The sequence below is a fragment of the Heterodontus francisci genome, chromosome 3 (genome assembly GCF_036365525.1).
Source record: "Heterodontus francisci isolate sHetFra1 chromosome 3, sHetFra1.hap1, whole genome shotgun sequence".
In the NCBI taxonomy this organism is placed as follows: Eukaryota; Metazoa; Chordata; class Chondrichthyes; order Heterodontiformes; family Heterodontidae; genus Heterodontus; species Heterodontus francisci.
The window spans coordinates 28,638,317-28,658,336 of NC_090373.1; the positions used below are offsets into that span (position 1 = coordinate 28,638,317).

The window sequence follows — 20,020 nt, forward strand, 5'->3', positions numbered from 1 at the left end:
GTTGAATAGTCAGATGGCACTCAAAGTATCTCCAGACGAGTTTATTGAATAGTCTGTGATTGGTTGACTTTCAACGCAATTTGTCTGCAGCAGGCGTCACACGGGTTTTTCAGCAAATGGTGTAGCAATAGGTCTGCTTGTTTTGAAGTAGCAGTCTAGCAATAGAAGCTTTCTTGATTTTTCAGGATCTCCCAAAACACAACAGGCAACAGGAATCACTCTTGAGGCAGGGATTCTTCAGAGACTGGAGGCAATAGGAATCTACTACCTTTTAAAAATACAGGGCTTCCTCTCTGCAAAGCTGTCTTCCCCCACAGAGTGTAGCAACTATTTTCCAGGGTCTTTTCTCTCTCCAGGGGTCTTTTTCTCTCTCCAGGCAGACCACAGCCACACCTCAAATGTAGGATTTCTTTCCAAGACATGCAAGTCTTCCTTTACAGAGCCAGGTCTTTTCTCTGGTCTGCAAGCAAGTCCCAGCCAGATTTCACTGCTTCCTGCCTGTCCAGCTTACTGGTCTTTCACAATGCAGAAGTGAAACCAAAACTCTAACAATAAGTCATGTGACCTGTCATTTCCCTCTGCTGTTTGGAACAGATGTCTTGCAGTCTGTCCCACTCAGTTCAAACACCAAGTTTCAGCACTCAATGTTCAGAATTCTTAGCTTTAAATAAGAAAAAAACAAAACTCTTATAACACTATTTTATATATATATATAGGCAAACATGGTAACTATATTGCATACTTCAATATCCCACAAGTAATGGGATAAATGAATAGTTGGTCTGTTTGCAATGTTGCTTGAGCAATGAATGTTGGCCAGGACACTGAAAGAATTCCCTTGGTCCTCTTTGACTAGTATCGTGGGACACTGTTGCATTTTAATCTGATCAGACAGGCAGATCCTCAGATTCATGTCTTCCCTTTTCTAAATTCCAGTCCTCCTGTAACCATTGGTGGTTTACTTGTATTTGCATTTTTTCAATTTAAAACAGATAAAATTAAAATATTGGAAAGACCAAAGCCATTGTCTTCAGTCCCTGCCATAAACTCCGTTCCCGAGCCATTGACTCCATCCCTCTCCCTGAGGCTGAACCTGACCACTCACAAACTTGGTGGCTTATTTGACCCTGAGATGAGATTCTGACCCCACATCTGCTTCATCATCAAGACCGCTTACCTCCACCTCCATAACATTGCCCATCTCTGCCCCTGCTTCAGTTCATCTGCTGCTGAAACCTTCATCCATATCTTTGTTAACTCTAGAATCAACTATTCCAATGCTACCTCCTGGCCAAGCTTCCATCTTGCAATCTCCAAAACTCCACTGCCTGTATCCTAACCTACACCTAATTCCATTCACCCATCACCTCTGCACTCTCTGACCTATATTGGCTCCTGGTCGGCAGTGCCTCAACTTCAAAACTCTCATCTTTATTTTCAAATCCCTCTATTACTTTGTCCCTCCCTATCTCTGTAACCTCCTCCATTCCTAGAACCCTCCGAAATCTCTGCATTCCTCCAATTCTGGCCTCTTAAGCATCCCTGATTTTAACTGTTCCGCCATTGGTGGCCGTGACTCAGATGCTAAGCTCTGGAATTCCCTCCCTACACCTCTCTACCTTGCTTTCCTCTTTTAAGTCACTCCTTAAAAACACCTCTTTCACCAAGCTTTTGGTCACCTGTCCTAATATCTCCTTATGTGGCTTGGTTTAAATTTTGTTTGTTAACGCTCCTGTGACATGCCCTTGGGATGTTTGTCTATGTTAAAGGCATTATTTAAATGCGACTTGTTGTTCAACATTGTATTGTTCAGTCTTGGCTGTGCTTATAAAAATCATCCAGTGGTTTCAATTGGCTGTTTTTCCTTCTGACCTTCCAGGCTACATGTCAGACAAAAAAAGGATCAACATCAGATGGAAGGAGATCTAAGGAAGAGTCAGCTCGCCTGTCAACAGCTAGATACACAGAAGGTATCCCAACTAACTTTCTGCTTGATTGGAACATAGAACAAGAGTAGACCATTCAGCCCCTCAGGCCTACTCAGCCATTCAGTTAAATCACGGTTGATCTGTATCTTAATTCCATTTATCCTTCTGAGCTCCATATCCCTTCATAGCCCAAACCAACAAAAATCTATCGATCTCACTCTTGAAAACTCCAGTTGACTTCCAGCATTGCAACCTTTTGGGGGAGAGAGTTCTAGATTTCTGCTTCTCTTTGTGTGGAAAATGTCCTTCCTGATTTTCCTCTGAACGGCCTAGTTCTAATTTTAAAATTATATCCCTCAACCTTGATTCTCCACCGGAAGAAATAGTTTCTCTGTATCTATCCTATTGAACCCTTATAACATAAACACCTCAATCAGATCCTCCCTCAGTCTTGTCTACTGAATGGATTACAATCCAAGTTTATGCAACCTAGTCTTATAATTGAACCCCCTCTCTCCTTGTATCATTCTGATGACTGCGCTGTGTGCCCTCCAAGGCCAATATATCCTGTGTAGTGCCCATAATTGGGGGTGGGGAGGCAGTGGCGTAGTGGTATTGTCAGACACCCAGGATATTGCTCTGGCGACATGGGTTAGAATCCCACCGCGGCAGAAGGTGGAATTTGAATTCGATTAAGAAAACTGGAATTAAAAGCTAGCCTAATGATGGCCATGAAACCATTGTCAATTGTTGTAAAAACCTATCTGGTTCACTAATGTCCTTTAGGGAAGGAAATCTGCTGTCCTTACTTGGTCTGGCCTACATGTGACTCCAGACCCACAGCAATGTGGTTAACTCTTACATGTCCTCTGAAATGGCCTAGCAAGCCACTCAGTTGTATTAAACCACTAAAAAGTTGATCAGAAATGAACAGCACTGTGGGTGTACCTACCCCACATGGACTACAGTGGTTCAAGAAGGTAGAACGAAAACTCCTGATGGGGTCTGGCCAAGACTATTCAACTCAAGCACAACTTCCTTCCCTTTACAGTCCAGCTTCCCTAATCTAAAGGCCAACACATCATTAGCTTTTTCGATTTATTTTTGTACCTGACCACTAGTTTTTAATGATTGGAGTATTTGGACTCCCAAATCTCTTTACAGTTCCTAGTTTCTCAGCATTTAGAAAATACTCCAGTTTATCTTTCTTAGGTCCAAAATGGATAACCTCACACTAGCCCAAATGAAACTCTTTTCTGCCATGGATTTGCCCACTGACATAATCTAAGACATTTAAAATGAGCGCTGATTGACACTAATTCAATCCAGTCCTCAGACCACCAGGATTGAAAATTCGAACCAATAGGAGTCTAAGATTCGGATTTGTTTTTGTTGCCTTTTGAGTGGAGTCACTGTCACTTTCAAGATTGAGTGGGAAAAGCATCAAATGCCATCTTATTCTGGTGATTTATCTTTAAACTCTCCAGCATGGCTCCAGATTGAATTTGAAGAAAAAATAATTTTTTAATACCATTATGATGACTCATCTTTCAGGTGAGACGTTGACCAAGTCCTCCTGCCTTGTCTGCCTGCTTGGGTGGACATAAAAAATCCTACTGCACTATTTTGAAGAAGAGCATGGGAGTGCTTCCTGGTGTCTTGACAATATTGATGTGGTGTACATGGACTTTCGAAAGGGATTTGATACAGTGCCAGACAACAGACTTGTGATCAAAGTTATAGCTCATGGAATAAAAGGGATAGTAGCAACATGAATATGGAATTGCCTGAGTAACGGGAAACAAAGAGTAGTGGTTAATGGATGTTTTTTGGACACCCAGGAGGGTGTGTAGCGGAATTCCCAGGGGTCAGTCTTGGGACCCATGCCTTCCTGATATATATTAATGACCTCGACCTTGGTGTCCAGGGCATGCTTTCAAAATGTGTGGATGATACGAAACTTGGAAGCATTGTGAACTGTGAGGAGGATGGTATAGAACTGCAAAAGGACATAGACAAGTTGCTGGAATGGGCAATGCAGAGAAAAGTGAAGTGATTAATTTTGGTAGGAAGAACATGGAGAGACAATATAAAATAAAGGATACAATTCTAAAGGGGGTGCAAGAGCAGAGGGACCTGGGTGCATGGGTGTATAAGCCATTGAAGGTGGCAGGACAGGTTGAGAGAGCAGTTAATAAAGCATATAACACCCTGGGCTTTATTAATGAGGGCATAGAGTACAAGAGCAAGGAAGTTATGTTGAACATGTATAAGACACTAGTTTGGCCTCAGCTGGAGTATTGCGTCCAGTTTTGGGCGCCGCACTTTAGGAAAGACGTGAGGGCATTGGAGAGAGTACAGAAAAGATTCACGAGAATGGTTCCAGGGATGAGGAACTTGAGTTATGAAGATAGATTGGAGAGGTTAGGACTGTTTCCTTGGAGAAAAGAAGGCTGAGAGGTGATTTGGTAGAGGTATTCAAAATCATGAGGAGTCTGGACAGAGTAGATTGGGAGAAACTGTTCCCACTTGTGAAAGGATCGAGAACGAGATTTAAAGTATTTGGTAAGAGAAGCAATAGTGACATGAGGAAGAACTTTTTCTTGTAGTGAGTGGTTAGGGTCTGGAATACACTGCCTGAGAGTGTAATGGAGGCAGGTTCAATTGAAGCATTCACAAGGGAATTAGACAGTTAAAAGAAAAGGAAGAATGTGCAGTGTTATGGGGAGAAGGTATGGGAATGGAACTGAGTGAATTGCTCTTTCAGAGAACCGGTGCGGACACGATGGGCCGAATGGCTTCCTTCAGCGCTGTCGCAATTCTGTGATTTATCCCTCAACCAATGTCACTAAAAAAAGGATTTATCTGGTCATCATCACATTGCTGTTTATGGAGTCTTGCTGTGCACAACTTTGCTGCAGCCAAGTACGTTACAACAGTGGAAAAGTAACTAGTTGGCTCTAAAAGCTTTGGGACGTCCTTGGGTTGTGAAGGGTGCTACATAAATGTGACCTTTTTAATGCAGCAACCAACCATAGAACCACAGTTTGCCGTACCATTGTGCCAGTGCTGGTTTTTTGCAAAAACAATCCAACACTAATCCTACATACCTGCTCTTCCCATAGCCTTGTCTCTTCATCTGCTTCTTTCTCTCTCTTTTGGCCCGTATCCCTTTTTCTGTACTCAAGTTTCTCATGTTACAGCCTGCCTGATAGTGGGGTCTGCAAGTGTTAGTGCCCAAGGGAAAACACACTGCAGCTCTGGAGACAAGGCTGTAGATTTGATAGAGAACGTTCACTGTTGCCATGAATGTTGGGGATGAAGAATGAAGACCTCAAAAACGTGATAAATCAAACCTCTCCCCACTTCCACCTCCCCCTGCACCGGCTCCCAGACCCAACTGGCCCTTAGAGACCAAGATGTAACAAGCTCCCTGAGCCCTTTGATCTCCTCATTTGCTTCCAGTGCAAGCCTAGTTACACCAAAGAACATGGATATATCAACGCATTCCTCCCACGAACTCTGTGTAACCAAACTATACAATGCTGTCATGATGTAAATTTATGATTATGCAAGGACTTAAATTTGATCAGCTATTAAGTGCTTTACTAAATGTCCTCAATTACTGTCGTGCACAGGGTATAGATGTCCCACAGGAAACATGGTATTGGTTGTCCACTTCCGTTGATGATGAAAAAGAGGAGGAAGAAGATCAGAGTGAATGGGATTATAAAACGTTTCATTCAGTACGACAGTTTTTACTTTCAGTCTTCATTGTAAACTGTATTTATAGATCATGTGCAATAATTGGAACAAGCAGTGCCAAGAAATCACCTTTTCTGGTGAGTTAACTTTGCATATTTAATTTCCGGCAGAGACTTGCATGGTCCAGCCTGGAATGTGGATAAATAAGTTCTTTCTTCATATGTTTGTCCTATGAGTGGATGAGCCATATAAACCTGGAGGTTTCCCAGTTTGAACCCTGAGCTTGTAGGAGTGTTACAGATGTACTCAGTGTTGGCAAGATGCAGAGCAGAAAAGTACACATGATTCTTGCCCCCATGGCCATTTGAGCAGTGCAGAGTGTGTAGCCATTGGGGAGGACATGATGGGGTTCGGCTGTGGTTTCCCCCTCTGCAGTGGATAGGCCACTGGCACTCGCCCTCAAAGCCAATGTTTGCTGTGGTCACTGAGGTGGAACAGGATTCGGTGACAAGATAGTGCCTTCAAGAGAGAAGGAGCTAAACTGGAGAGGGGCAAAAGGTCCTGACAGTCATGTTATATTGCCATCACGCACATTGCTTGGAAAGTTCGGTGTATGAAACTCCTCAGTGCTTTCTTGGAATTACTCAGTTCTAGTTTTATGCCTTTTGTGTTTAAATCCTCATTGTTTGTGAATGATTGAAATTGTTGCTGGACCGGGGCCCACTAATTAATATTGAATTGAGGGTCACCATGTCCAGTAATGATTCGTTAAGAGAGCAACGCTGGCCAAAGTCACACCGAGGCTCATTTCAAACAAGCTGCCAGATCCAATATTCCCTTCAATCTTTCTTTGTTGTGCATGGCCTATTTGTTTTGCTCTGTGGTCCCTTTAAGATTGCTGTGCAGCCATGCATGCTATCATCTTAAGGGGAATTTTGGTTATGTGCAGCCAGTTAGTTGCACTGCATGGTGCATTCCAATTCCTGTGCGGTCGCGCAGCCTAGAGGGAACATTGACCACATCCCTCCTTCACTACCCCCTCCCAAAACAAACACAAATGCTTTCCTCACGTCACTTCATTGAACCCATCCACACTTCAGTTCGTAGCACTCTCAGCTCTGAGACGGAAGGTTGTGGGTTCAAGCCCCACTTCAAGGACTTAAGCACAGAATCCAGGCTGTCAGTCCAGTGCAACACTGAGGGAGTGCTACAGTGTCAAATTGCGCCTTTTGGATGAGATGTTGAACCCAGGCCCCGCCTGCCCTCTGAAGTGAGTGTAAAAGATCCTATGCCGCTATTTCGAGAATGGGCAGGAGAATTCTGCTGGTGACCTGGCCAATATTTATCCCTCAACCAACAACTAAAAACAGATTATCTGGAGCTGATTGTAGGATTTTGCTGTGTGAAACTGGGCTACAGCATACCAGGGGTCCTAATTACAACATTGCATTTCAAAAGTCTTTCACTGGCTGTGAAGTACTGTGGGGCATTCTGAGATCGTGAAAGGTGCTATCTAAATGCAATCACTATTTGCTTTAGTTGTTGCCATCATCACCCTGTGCATTTCACATTGCCTGAGGCTATCAGGTCAAGAATTACTCCCTTCACTTCACTGTGAGGCATAGGAATGCATTGCATAATCAGATCTGGATTAGGGGAAAGCAGTAAGGGAATACAGAGAGTTGCCACATCTGGAGTAGGGGAAAGCAGTGCATAATCATATCTGGAGTAGGGGAAGGCAGTGCATAATCACATCTGGAGTAGGGGAAGGCAGTGCATAATCACATCTGGAGTAGGGGAAGGCAGTGCATAATCACATCTGGAGTAGGAGAAGGCAGTGCATAATCATATCTGGAGTAGGAGAAGGCAGTGCATAATCACATCTGGAGTAGGGAAAGGCAGTACAGGAATGCAGTGAGTTACCACATCTGGAGTTGGGGAAGGCAGTGCATAATCATATCTGGAGTAGGGAAAGGCAGTGCTGGAATGCAGTGAGTTACCACATCTGGAGTTGGGAAAGGCAGTGCATAATCACATCTGGAGTAGGGAAAGGCAGTACAGGAATGCAGTGAGTTACCACATCTGGAGTTGGGGAAGGCAGTGCATAATCATATCTGGAGTAGGAGAAGGCAGTGCATAATCATATCTGGAGTAGGGAAAGGCAGTGCATAATCACATCTGGAGTAGGGAAAGGCAGTACAGGAATGCAGTGAGTTACCACATCTGGAGTTGGGGAAGGCAGTGCACAATCATATCTGAAGTAGGGGAAGGCAGTGCATAATCACATCTGGAGTAGGGAAAGGCAGTACAGGAATGCAGTGAGTTACCACATCTGGAGTTGGGGAAGGCAGTGCATAATCATATCTGGAGTAGGGGAAGGCAGTGCAGGAATGCAGTGAGTTACCACATCTGTAGTTGGGAAAGGCAGTGCATAATCATATCTGAAGTAGGAGAAGGCAGTGCATAATCATCTCTGGAGTAGGAGAAGGCCGTGCATAACCATATCTGGAGTAGGGGAAGGCAGTGCATAATCATATCTGGAGTAGGAGAAGGCAGTGCATAATCATCTCTGGAGTAGGAGAAGGCCGTGCATAACCATATCTGGAGTAGGGGAAGGCAGTGCATAATCATATCTGGAGTAGGAGAAGGCAGTGCATAACCATATCTGGAGTAGGGGAAGGCAGTGCATAATCATCTCTGGAGTAGGAGAAGGCCGTGCATAACCATATCTGGAGTAGGGGAAGGCAGTGCATAATCATATCTGAAGTAGGAGAAGGCAGTGCATAATCATCTCTGGAGTAGGAGAAGGCCGTGCATAACCATATCTGGAGTAGGGGAAGGCAGTGCATAATCATATCTGGAGTAGGAGAAGGCAGTGCATAATCATCTCTGGAGTAGGAGAAGGCCGTGCATAACCATATCTGGAGTAGGGGAAGGCAGTGCATAATCATATCTGGAGTAGGAGAAGGCAGTGCATAACCATATCTGGAGTAGGGGAAGGCAGTGCATAACCATATCTGGAGTAGGGGAAGGCAGTGCATAACCATATCTGGAGTAGGACAAGGCAGTGCATAATCATATCTGGAGTAGGGGAAGGCAGTGCATAACCATATCTGGAGTAGGGGAAGGCAGTGCATAACCATATCTGGAGTAGGACAAGGCAGTGCATAATCATCTCTGGAGCAGGAGAAGGCAGTGCATAATCATATCTGGAGAAGGGGAAGGCAGTGCAGAACCATATCTGGAGTAGGAGAAGGCAGTGCATAATCATATCTGGAGTAGGGGAAGGCAGTGCATAATCATATCTGGAGTAGGGGAAGGCAATGCATAACCATATCTGGAGTAGGAGAAGGCAGTGCAGAACCATATCTGGAGTAGGAGAAGGCAGTGCATAATCATATCTGGAGTAGGGGAAGGCAGTGCATAATCATATCTGGAGTAGGGGAAGGCAATGCATAACCATATCTGGAGTAGGAGAAGGCAGTGCAGAACCATATCTGGAGTAGGACAAGGCAGTGCAGAACCATATCTGGAGTAGGAGAAGGCAGTGCATAACCATATCTGGAGTAGGAGAAGGCAGTGCAGAACCATATCTGGAGTAGGAGAAGGCAGTGCATAATCATATCTGGAGTAGGGGAAGGCAGTGCATAACCATATCTGGAGTAGGAGAAGGCAGTGCATAATCATATCTGGAGTAGGGGAAGGCAGTGCATAACCATATCTGGAGTAGGAGAAGGCAGTGCATAATCATATCTGGAGTAGGGGAAGGCAGTGCATAATCACATCTGGAGTAGGAGAAGGCAGTGCATAACCATATCTGGAGTAGGGGAAGGCAGTGCATAATCACATCTGGAGTAGAAGGCAGTGCATAATCACATCTGGAGTAGGGGAAGGCAGTGCATAATCACATCTGGAGTAGGGAAAGGCAGTGCATAACCATATCTGGAGTAGGGGAAGGCAGTGATTTACCTCATCTGGAGTTGGGGAAGGCAGTGATTTACCTCATCTGGAGTTGGGGAAGGCAGTGCATAATCATATCTGGAGTAGGGGAAGGCAGTGCATAATCACATCTGGAGTAGGAGAAGGCAGTGCATAACCATATCTGGAGTAGGAGAAGGCAGTGATTTACCTCATCTGGAGTTGGGGAAGGCAGTGCATAATCATATCTGGAGTAGGAGAAGGCAGTGCATAATCATATCTGGAGTAGGGGAAGGCAGTGCATAATCATATCTGGAGTAGGGGAAGGCAGTGATTTACCTCATCTGGAGTTGGGGAAGGCAGTGCATAATCATATCTGGAGTAGGAGAAGGCAGTGCATAATCATATCTGGAGTAGGAGAAGGCAGTGCATAATCATATCTGGAGTTGCGGAAGGCAGTGATTTACCTCATCTGGAGTTGGGGAAGGCAGTGCATAATCATAGCTGGAGTAGGGGAAGGCAGTGCATAATCATATCTGGAGTAGGGGAAGGCAGTGCATAATCATATCTGGAGTAGGAGAAGGCAGTGCATAATCATATCTGGAGTAGGGGAAGGCAGTGCATAATCATATCTGGAGTAGGCGAAGGCAGTGCATAATCATATCTGGAGTAGGGGAAGGCAGTGCATAATCATATCTGGAGTAGGGGAAGGCAGTGCATAATCATATCTGGAGTAGGGGAAGGCTGTGCATAATCATATCTGGAGTAGGGGAAGGCAGTGCATACCCATATCTGGAGTAGGGGAAGGCAGTGCATAACCATATCTGGAGTAGGGGAAGGCAGTGATTTACCTCATCTGGAGTAGGGGAAGGCAGTGCATAATCATATCTGGAGTAGGGGAAGGCAGTGCATAATCATATCTGGAGTAGGAGAAGGCAGTGCATAATCATATCTGGAGTAGGAGAAGGCAGTGCATAATCACATCTGGAGTTGGGGAAGGCAGTGCATAATCATAGCTGGAGTAGGGGAAGGCAGTGCATAATCATATCTGGAGTAGGGGAAGGCAGTGCATAATCATATCTGGAGTTGGGGAAGGCAGTGCATAATCATAGCTGGAGTAGGGGAAGGCAGTGCATAATCATATCTGGAGTAGGGGAAGGCAGTGCATAATCATATCTGGAGTAGGAGAAGGCAGTGCATAATCATATCTGGAGTAGGGGAAGGCAGTGCATAATCATATCTGGAGTAGGCGAAGGCAGTGCATAATCATATCTGGAGTAGGGGAAGGCAGTGCATAATCATATCTGGAGTAGGGGAAGGCAGTGATTTACCTCATCTGGAGTTGGGGAAGGCAGTGCATAATCATATTTGGAGTAGGGGAAGGCAGTGCATAATCATATCTGGAGTAGGGGAAGGCAGTGCATAATCATCTCTGGAGTAGGGGAAGGCAGTGCATAATCATATCTGGAGTAGGGGAAGGCAGTGATTTACCTCATCTGGAGTAGGGGAAGGCAGTGCATAATCATATCTGGAGGAGGGGAAGGCAGTGCATAATCATATCTGGAGTAGGGGAAGGCAGTGCATAATCATATCTGGAGTAGGAGAAGGCAGTGCATAATCATATCTGGAGTAGAGGAAGGCAGTGATTTACCTCATCTGGAGTTGGGGAAGGCAGTGCATAACCATATCTGGAGTAGGGGAAGGCAGTGATTTACCTCATCTGGAGTTGGGGAAGGCAGTGCATAATCATATCTGGAGTAGGGGAAGGCAGTGCATAATCATATCTGGAGTAGGGGAAGGCAGTGCATAATCATATCTGGAGTAGGGGAAGGCAGTGCATAATCATATCTGGAGTAGGGGAAGGCAGTGCATAATCATATCTGGAGTAGGGGAAGGCAGTGCATAATCATATCTGGAGTAGGGGAAGGCAGTGCATAATCATATCTGGAGTAGGGGAAGGCAGTGCATAATCATATCTGGAGTAGGAGAAGGCAGTGCATAATCATATCTGGAGTAGGAGAAGGCAGTGCATAATCATATCTGGAGTAGGGGAAGGCAGTGCATAATCATATCTGGAGTTGGGGAAGGCAGTGCATAACCATATCTGGAGTAGGGGAAGGCAGTGATTTACCTCATCTGGAGTTGGGGAAGGCAGTGCATAATCATATCTGGAGTAGGAGAAGGCAGTGCATAATCATATCTGGAGTAGGAGAAGGCAGTGCATAATCATATCTGGAGTAGGGGAAGGCAGTGCATAATCATATCTGGAGTAGGGGAAGGCAGTGCATAACCATATCTGGAGTAGGGGAAGGCAGTGATTTACCTCATCTGGAGTTGGGGAAGGCAGTGCATAATCATATCTGGAGTAGGAGAAGGCAGTGCATAATCATATCTGGAGTAGGAGAAGGCAGTGCATAATCACATCTGGAGTAGGGGAAGGCAGTGATGTTCCTCATCTGGAGTTGGGGAAGGCAGTGCATAATCATATCTGGAGTAGGGGAAGGCAGTGCATAATCATATCTGGAGTAGGGGAAGGCAGTGCATAATCATCTCTGGAGTAGGGGAAGGCAGTGCATAATCATATCTGGAGTAGGAGAAGGCAGTGCATAACCATATCTGGAGTAGGGGAAGGCAGTGCATAATCATATCTGGAGTAGGGGAAGGCAGTGCATAATCATATCTGGAGTAGGAGAAGGCAGTGCATAACCATATCTGGAGTAGGGGAAGGCAGTGATTTACCTCATCTGGAGTTGGGGAAGGCAGTGCATAATCATATCTGGAGTCGGGGAAGGCAGTGCATAATCATATCTGGAGTAGGGGAAGGCAATGCATAACCATATCTGGAGTAGGAGAAGGCAGTGCATAACCATATCTGGAGTAGGAGAAGGCAGTGCATAATCATATCTGGAGTAGGGGAAGGCAGTGCATAATCATATCTGGAGTAGGGGAAGGCAGTGCATAATCATATCTGGAGTAGGGGAAGCCAGTGCATAATCACATCTGGAGTAGGAGAAGGCAGTGCATAACCATATCTGGAGTAGGGGAAGGCAGTGCATAATCATATCTGGAGTAGGGGAAGGCAGTGCATAATCATATCTGGAGTAGGCGAAGGCAGTGCATAATCATATCTGGAGTAGGGGAAGGCAGTGCATAATCATATCTGGAGTAGGGGAAGGCAGTGCATAATCATATCTGGAGTAGGGGAAGGCTGTGCATAATCATATCTGGAGTAGGGGAAGGCAGTGCATAACCATATCTGGAGTAGGGGAAGGCAGTGCATAACCATATCTGGAGTAGGGGAAGGCAGTGATTTACCTCATCTGGAGTAGGGGAAGGCAGTGCATAATCATATCTGGAGTAGGGGAAGGCAGTGCATAATCATATCTGGAGTAGGAGAAGGCAGTGCATAATCATATCTGGAGTAGGAGAAGGCAGTGCATAATCACATCTGGAGTTGGGGAAGGCAGTGCATAATCATAGCTGGAGTAGGGGAAGGCAGTGCATAATCATATCTGGAGTAGGGGAAGGCAGTGCATAATCATATCTGGAGTTGGGGAAGGCAGTGCATAATCATAGCTGGAGTAGGGGAAGGCAGTGCATAATCATATCTGGAGTAGGAGAAGGCAGTGCATAATCATATCTGGAGTAGGGGAAGGCAGTGCATAATCATATCTGGAGTAGGCGAAGGCAGTGCATAATCATATCTGGAGTAGGGGAAGGCAGTGCATAATCATATCTGGAGTAGGGGAAGGCAGTGATTTACCTCATCTGGAGTTGGGGAAGGCAGTGCATAATCATATTTGGAGTAGGGGAAGGCAGTGCATAATCATATCTGGAGTAGGGGAAGGCAGTGCATAATCATCTCTGGAGTAGGGGAAGGCAGTGCATAATCATATCTGGAGTAGGGGAAGGCAGTGATTTACCTCATCTGGAGTAGGGGAAGGCAGTGCATAATCATATCTGGAGGAGGGGAAGGCAGTGCATAATCATATCTGGAGTAGGGGAAGGCAGTGCATAATCATATCTGGAGTAGGAGAAGGCAGTGCATAATCATATCTGGAGTAGAGGAAGGCAGTGATTTACCTCATCTGGAGTTGGGGAAGGCAGTGCATAACCATATCTGGAGTAGGGGAAGGCAGTGATTTACCTCATCTGGAGTTGGGGAAGGCAGTGCATAATCATATCTGGAGTAGGAGAAGGCAGTGCATAATCATATCTGGAGTAGGAGAAGGCAGTGCATAATCATATCTGGAGTAGGGGAAGGCAGTGCATAATCATATCTGGAGTAGGGGAAGGCAGTGCATAACCATATCTGGAGTAGGGGAAGGCAGTGATTTACCTCATCTGGAGTTGGGGAAGGCAGTGCATAATCATATCTGGAGTAGGAGAAGGCAGTGCATAATCATATCTGGAGTAGGAGAAGGCAGTGCATAATCATATCTGGAGTAGGGGAAGGCAGTGCATAATCATCTCTGGAGTAGGGGAAGGCAGTGCATAATCATATCTGGAGTAGGAGAAGGCAGTGCATAACCATATCTGGAGTAGGAGAAGGCAGTGCATAACCATATCTGGAGTAGGGGAAGGCAGTGATGTTCCTCATCTGGAGTTGGGGAAGGCAGTGCATAATCATATCTGGAGTAGGGGAAGGCAGTGCATAATCATATCTGGAGTAGGGGAAGGCAGTGCATAATCATATCTGGAGTAGGGGAAGGCAGTGCATAATCATCTCTGGAGTAGGGGAAGGCAGTGCATAATCATATCTGGAGTAGGAGAAGGCAGTGCATAACCATATCTGGAGTAGGGGAAGGCAGTGCATAATCATATCTGGAGTAGGGGAAGGCAGTGCATAATCATATCTGGAGTAGGAGAAGGCAGTGCATAACCATATCTGGAGTAGGGGAAGGCAGTGATTTACCTCATCTGGAGTTGGGGAAGGCAGTGCATAATCATATCTGGAGTCGGGGAAGGCAGTGCATAATCATATCTGGAGTAGGGGAAGGCAATGCATAACCATATCTGGAGTAGGAGAAGGCAGTGCATAACCATATCTGGAGTAGGAGAAGGCAGTGCATAATCATATCTGGAGTAGGGGAAGGCAGTGCATAATCATATCTGGAGTAGGGGAAGGCAGTGCATAATCATATCTGGAGTAGGGGAAGCCAGTGCATAATCACATCTGGAGTAGGAGAAGGCAGTGCATAACCATATCTGGAGTAGGGGAAGGCAGTGCATAATCATATCTGGAGTAGGGGAAGGCAGTGCATAATCACATCTGGAGTAGAAGGCAGTGCATAATCACATCTGGAGTAGGGGAAGGCAGTGATTTACCTCATCTGGAGTTGGGGAAGGCAGTGATTTACCTCATCTGGAGTTGGGGAAGGCAGTGCATAATCATATCTGGAGTAGGGGAAGGCAGTGCATAATCATATCTGGAGTAGGAGAAGGCAGTGCATAATCATATCTGGAGTAGGAGAAGGCAGTGCATAATCATATCTGGAGTAGGGAAAGGCAGTGCATAATCACATCTGGAGTAGGAGAAGGCAGTGCATAACCATATCTGGAGTAGGAGAAGGCAGTGATTTATCTCATCTGGAGTTGGGGAAGGCAGTGCATAATCATATCTGGAGCAGGGGAAGGCAATGCATAATCATATCTGGAGTAGGAGAAGGCAGTGCATAATCATATCTGGAGTAGGAGAAGGCAGTGCATAATCATATCTGGAGTAGGGAAAGGCAGTGCATAACCATATCTGGAGTAGGGGAAGGCAGTGCATAATCATATCTGGAGTAGGGGAAGGCAGTGCATAATCATATCTGGAGTAGGAGAAGGCAGTGCATAATCATATCTGGAGTAGGAGAAGGCAGTGCATAATCACATCTGGAGTAGGGAAAGGCAGTGCATAACCATATCTGGAGTAGGGGAAGGCAGTGATTTACCTCATCTGGAGTTGGGGAAGGCAGTGCATAATCATATCTGGAGTAGGGGAAGGCAGTGCATAATCATATCTGGAGTAGGGGAAGGCAGTGCATAATCACATCTGGAGTAGGAGAAGGCAGTGCATAACCATATCTTGAGTAGGAGAAGGCAGTGATTTACCTCATCTGGAGTTGGGGAAGGCAGTGCATAATCATATCTGGAGTAGGAGAAGGCAGTGCATAATCATATCTGGAGTAGGAGAAGGCAGTGCATAATCATATCTGGAGTAGGGGAAGGCAGTGCATAATCATATCTGGAGTAGGGGAAGGCAGTGATTTACCTCATCTGGAGTTGGGGAAGGCAGTGCATCATCATATCTGGAGTAGGAGAAGGCAGTGCATAATCATATCTGGAGTTGCGGAAGGCAGTGATTTGCCTCATCTGGAGTTGCGGAAGGCAGTGCATAATCATAGCTGGAGTAGGGGAAGGCAGTGCATAATCATATCTGGAGTAGGAGAAGGCAGTGCATAATCATATCTGGAGTAGGGGAAGGCAGTGCATAATCATATCTGGAGTAGGGGAAGGCAGTGCATAATCATATCTGGAGTAGGAGAAGGCAGTGCATAATCATATCTGGAGTAGGGGAAGGCAGTGCATAACCATATCTGGAGTAGGAGAAGGCAGTGCATAACCATATCTGGAGTAGGAGAAGGCAGTGCATAATCATATCTGGAGTAGGAGAAGGCAGTGCATAACCATATCTGGAGTAGGAGAAGGCAGTGCATAATCATATCTGGAGTAGGGGAAGGCAGTGCATAATCCTATCTGGAGTAGGGGAAGGCAGTGCATAATCACATCTGGAGTAGGAGAAGGCAGTGCATAACCATATCTGGAGTAGGGGAAGGCAGTGCATAATCATATCTGGAGTAGGGGAAGGCAGTGCATAACCATATCTGGAGTAGGGGAAGGCAGTGCATAACCATATCTGGAGTAGGACAAGGCAGTGCATAATCATCTCTGGAGCAGGAGAAGGCAGTGCATAATCATATCTGGAGAAGGGGAAGGCAGTGCATAACCATATCTGGAGTAGGGGAAGGCAATGCATAATCATATCTGGAGTAGGGGAAGGCAGTGCATAATCATATCTGGAGTAGGGGAAGGCAATGCATAACCATATCTGGAGTAGGAGAAGGCAGTGCAGAACCATATCTGGAGTAGGAGAAGGCAGTGCATAATCATCTCTGGAGCAGGAGAAGGCAGTGCATAATCATATCTGGAGAAGGGGAAGGCAGTGCATAACCATATCTGGAGTAGGGGAAGGCAATGCATAATCATATCTGGAGTAGGGGAAGGCAGTGCATAATCATATCTGGAGTAGGGGAAGGCAGTGCATAATCATATCTGGAGTAGGAGAAGGCAGTGCATAATCATATCTGGAGTAGGGGAAGGCAGTGCATAATCATATCTGGAGTAGGCGAAGGCAGTGCATAATCATATCTGGAGTAGGGGAAGGCAGTGCATAATCATATCTGGAGTAGGGGAAGGCAATGCATAACCATATCTGGAGTAGGAGAAGGCAGTGCAGAACCATATCTGGAGTAGGAGAAGGCAGTGCATAATCATATCTGGAGTAGGGGAAGGCAGTGCATAATCATATCTGGAGTAGGGGAAGGCAGTGCATAACCATATCTGGAGTTGGAGAAGGCAGTGCATAATCATATCTGGAGTAGGGGAAGGCAGTGCATAATCACATCTGGAGTAGGAGAAGGCAGTGCATAACCATATCTGGAGTAGGGGAAGGCAGTGCATAATCACATCTGGAGTAGAAGGCAGTGCATAATCACATCTGGAGTAGGGGAAGGCAGTGCATAATCACATCTGGAGTAGGGAAAGGCAGTGCATAACCATATCTGGAGTAGGGGAAGGCAGTGATTTACCTCATCTGGAGTTGGGGAAGGCAGTGATTTACCTCATCTGGAGTTGGGGAAGGCAGTGCATAATCATATCTGGAGTAGGGGAAGGCAGTGCATAATCACATCTGGAGTAGGAGAAGGCAGTGCATAACCATATCTGGAGTAGGAGAAGGCAGTGATTTACCTCATCTGGAGTTGGGGAAGGCAGTGCATAATCATATCTGGAGTAGGAGAAGGCAGTGCATAATATCTGGAGTAGGGAAAGGCAGTGCATAATCATATCTGGAGTAGGGGAAGGCAGTGCATAACCATATCTGGAGTAGGGGAAGGCAGTGCATAATCATATCTGGAGTAGGAGAAGGCAGTGCATAATCATATCTGGAGTAGGAGAAGGCAGTGCATAATCACATCTGGAGTAGGGAAAGGCAGTGCATAACCATATCTGGAGTAGGGGAAGGCAGTGATTTACCTCATCTGGAGTTGGGGAAGGCAGTGCATAATCATTTCTGGAGTAGGGGAAGGCAGTGCATAATCATATCTGGAGTAGGGGAAGGCAGTGCATAATCACATCTGGAGTAGGAGAAGGCAGTGCATAACCATATCTTGAGTAGGAGAAGGCAGTGATTTACCTCATCTGGAGTTGGGGAAGGCAGTGCATAATCATATCTGGAGTAGGAGAAGGCAGTGCATAATCATATCTGGAGTAGGGGAAGGCAGTGATTTACCTCATCTGGAGTTGGGGAAGGCAGTGCATAATCATATCTGGAGTAGGAGAAGGCAGTGCATAATCATATCTGGAGTAGGAGAAGGCAGTGCATAATCATATCTGGAGTTGCGGAAGGCAGTGATTTACCTCATCTGGAGTTGGGGAAGGCAGTGCATAATCATAGCTGGAGTAGGGGAAGGCAGTGCATAATCATATCTGGAGTAGGGGAAGGCAGTGCATAATCATATCTGGAGTAGGGGAAGGCAGTGCATAATCATATCTGGAGTAGGGGAAGGCAGTGCATAATCATATCTGGAGTAGGGGAAGGCTGTGCATAATCATATCTGGAGTAGGGGAAGGCAGTGCATAACCATATCTGGAGTAGGGGAAGGCAGTGATTTACCTCATCTGGAGTTGGGGAAGGCAGTGCATAATCATATCTGGAGTAGGAGAAGGCAGTGCATAATCATATTTGGAGTAGGAGAAGGCAGTGCATAATCATATTTGGAGTAGGGGAAGGCAGTGCATAATCATATCTGGAGTAGGGGAAGGCAGTGCATAATCATCTCTGGAGTAGGGGAAGGCAGTGCATAATCATATCTGGAGAAGGGGAAGGCAGTGCATAATCATATTTGGAGTAGGAGAAGGCAGTGCATAATCATATTTGGAGTAGGGGAAGGCAGTGCATAATCATATCTGGAGTAGGGGAAGGCAGTGCATAATCATCTCTGGAGTAGGGGAAGGCAGTGCATAATCATATCTGGAGAAGGGGAAGGCAGTGCATAATCATCTCTGGAGTAGGGGAAGGCAGTGATTTACCTCATCTGGAGTAGGGGAAGGCAGTGCATAATCATATCTGGAGGAGGGGAAGGCAGTGCATAATCATATCTGGAGTAGGGGAAGGCAGTGCATAATCATATCTGGAGTAGGAGAAGGCAGTGCATAATCATATCTGGAGTAGAGGAAGGCAGTGATTTACCTCATCTGGAGTTGGGGAAGGCAGTGCATAACCATATCTGGAGTAGGGGAAGGCAGTGCATAATCATATCTGGAGTAGGGGAAGGCAGTGATTTACCTCATCTGGAGTTGGGGAAGGCAGTGCATAATCATATCTGGAGTCGGGGAAGGCAGTGCATAATCATATCTGGAGTAGGGAAAGGCAGTGCATAATCATATCTGGAGTAGGGGAAGGCAGTGCATAATCATATCTGGAGTATGAGAAGGCAGTGCATAATCATATCTGGAGTAGGGGAAGGCAGTGATTTACCTCATCTGGAGTTGGGGAAGGCAGTGCATAATCATATCTGGAGTCGGGGAAGGCAGTGCATAATCATATCTGGAGTAGGGAAAGGCAGTGCATAATCATATCTGGAGTAGGGGAAGGCAGTGCATAACCATATCTGGAGTAGGAGAAGGCAGTGCATAATCATATCTGGAGTATGAGAAGGCAGTGCATAACCATATCTGGAGTTGGGGAAGGCAGTGATTTACCTCATCTGGAGTTGGGGAAGGCAGTGCATAATCATATCTGGAGTCGGGGAAGGCAGTGCATAATCATATCTGGAGTAGGGAAAGGCAGTGCATAATCATATCTGGAGTAGGGGAAGGCAGTGCATAACCATATCTGGAGTAGGGGAAGGCAGTGCATAATCATATCTGGAGTAGGAGAAGGCAGTGCATAATCATATCTGGAGTAGGAGAAGGCAGTGCATAATCACATCTGGAGTAGGGAAAGGCAGTGCATAACCATATCTGGAGTAGGGGAAGGCAGTGATTTACCTCATCTGGAGTTGGGGAAGGCAGTGCATAATCATATCTGGAGTAGGGGAAGGCAGTGCATAATCATATCTGGAGTAGGGGAAGGCAGTGCATAATCACATCTGGAGTAGGAGAAGGCAGTGCATAACCATATCTTGAGTAGGAGAAGGCAGTGA

General features: G+C 45.8%; 1 protein-coding gene across 1 annotated transcript in view; it reads left to right on the forward strand.

Annotated features, from left to right (window-relative positions):
- Positions 1-20,020, forward strand: part of gpatch11 (G patch domain containing 11) — a 54,881-nt gene that overhangs the window by 15,886 nt on the left and 18,975 nt on the right. The window contains exons 5-6 of the mRNA XM_068020476.1: positions 1,880-1,970; positions 5,567-5,674. Of these exons, the coding sequence (XP_067876577.1) occupies positions 1,880-1,970; positions 5,567-5,674 (199 nt within the window). The remainder of the gene's footprint in view (positions 1-1,879; positions 1,971-5,566; positions 5,675-20,020) is intronic.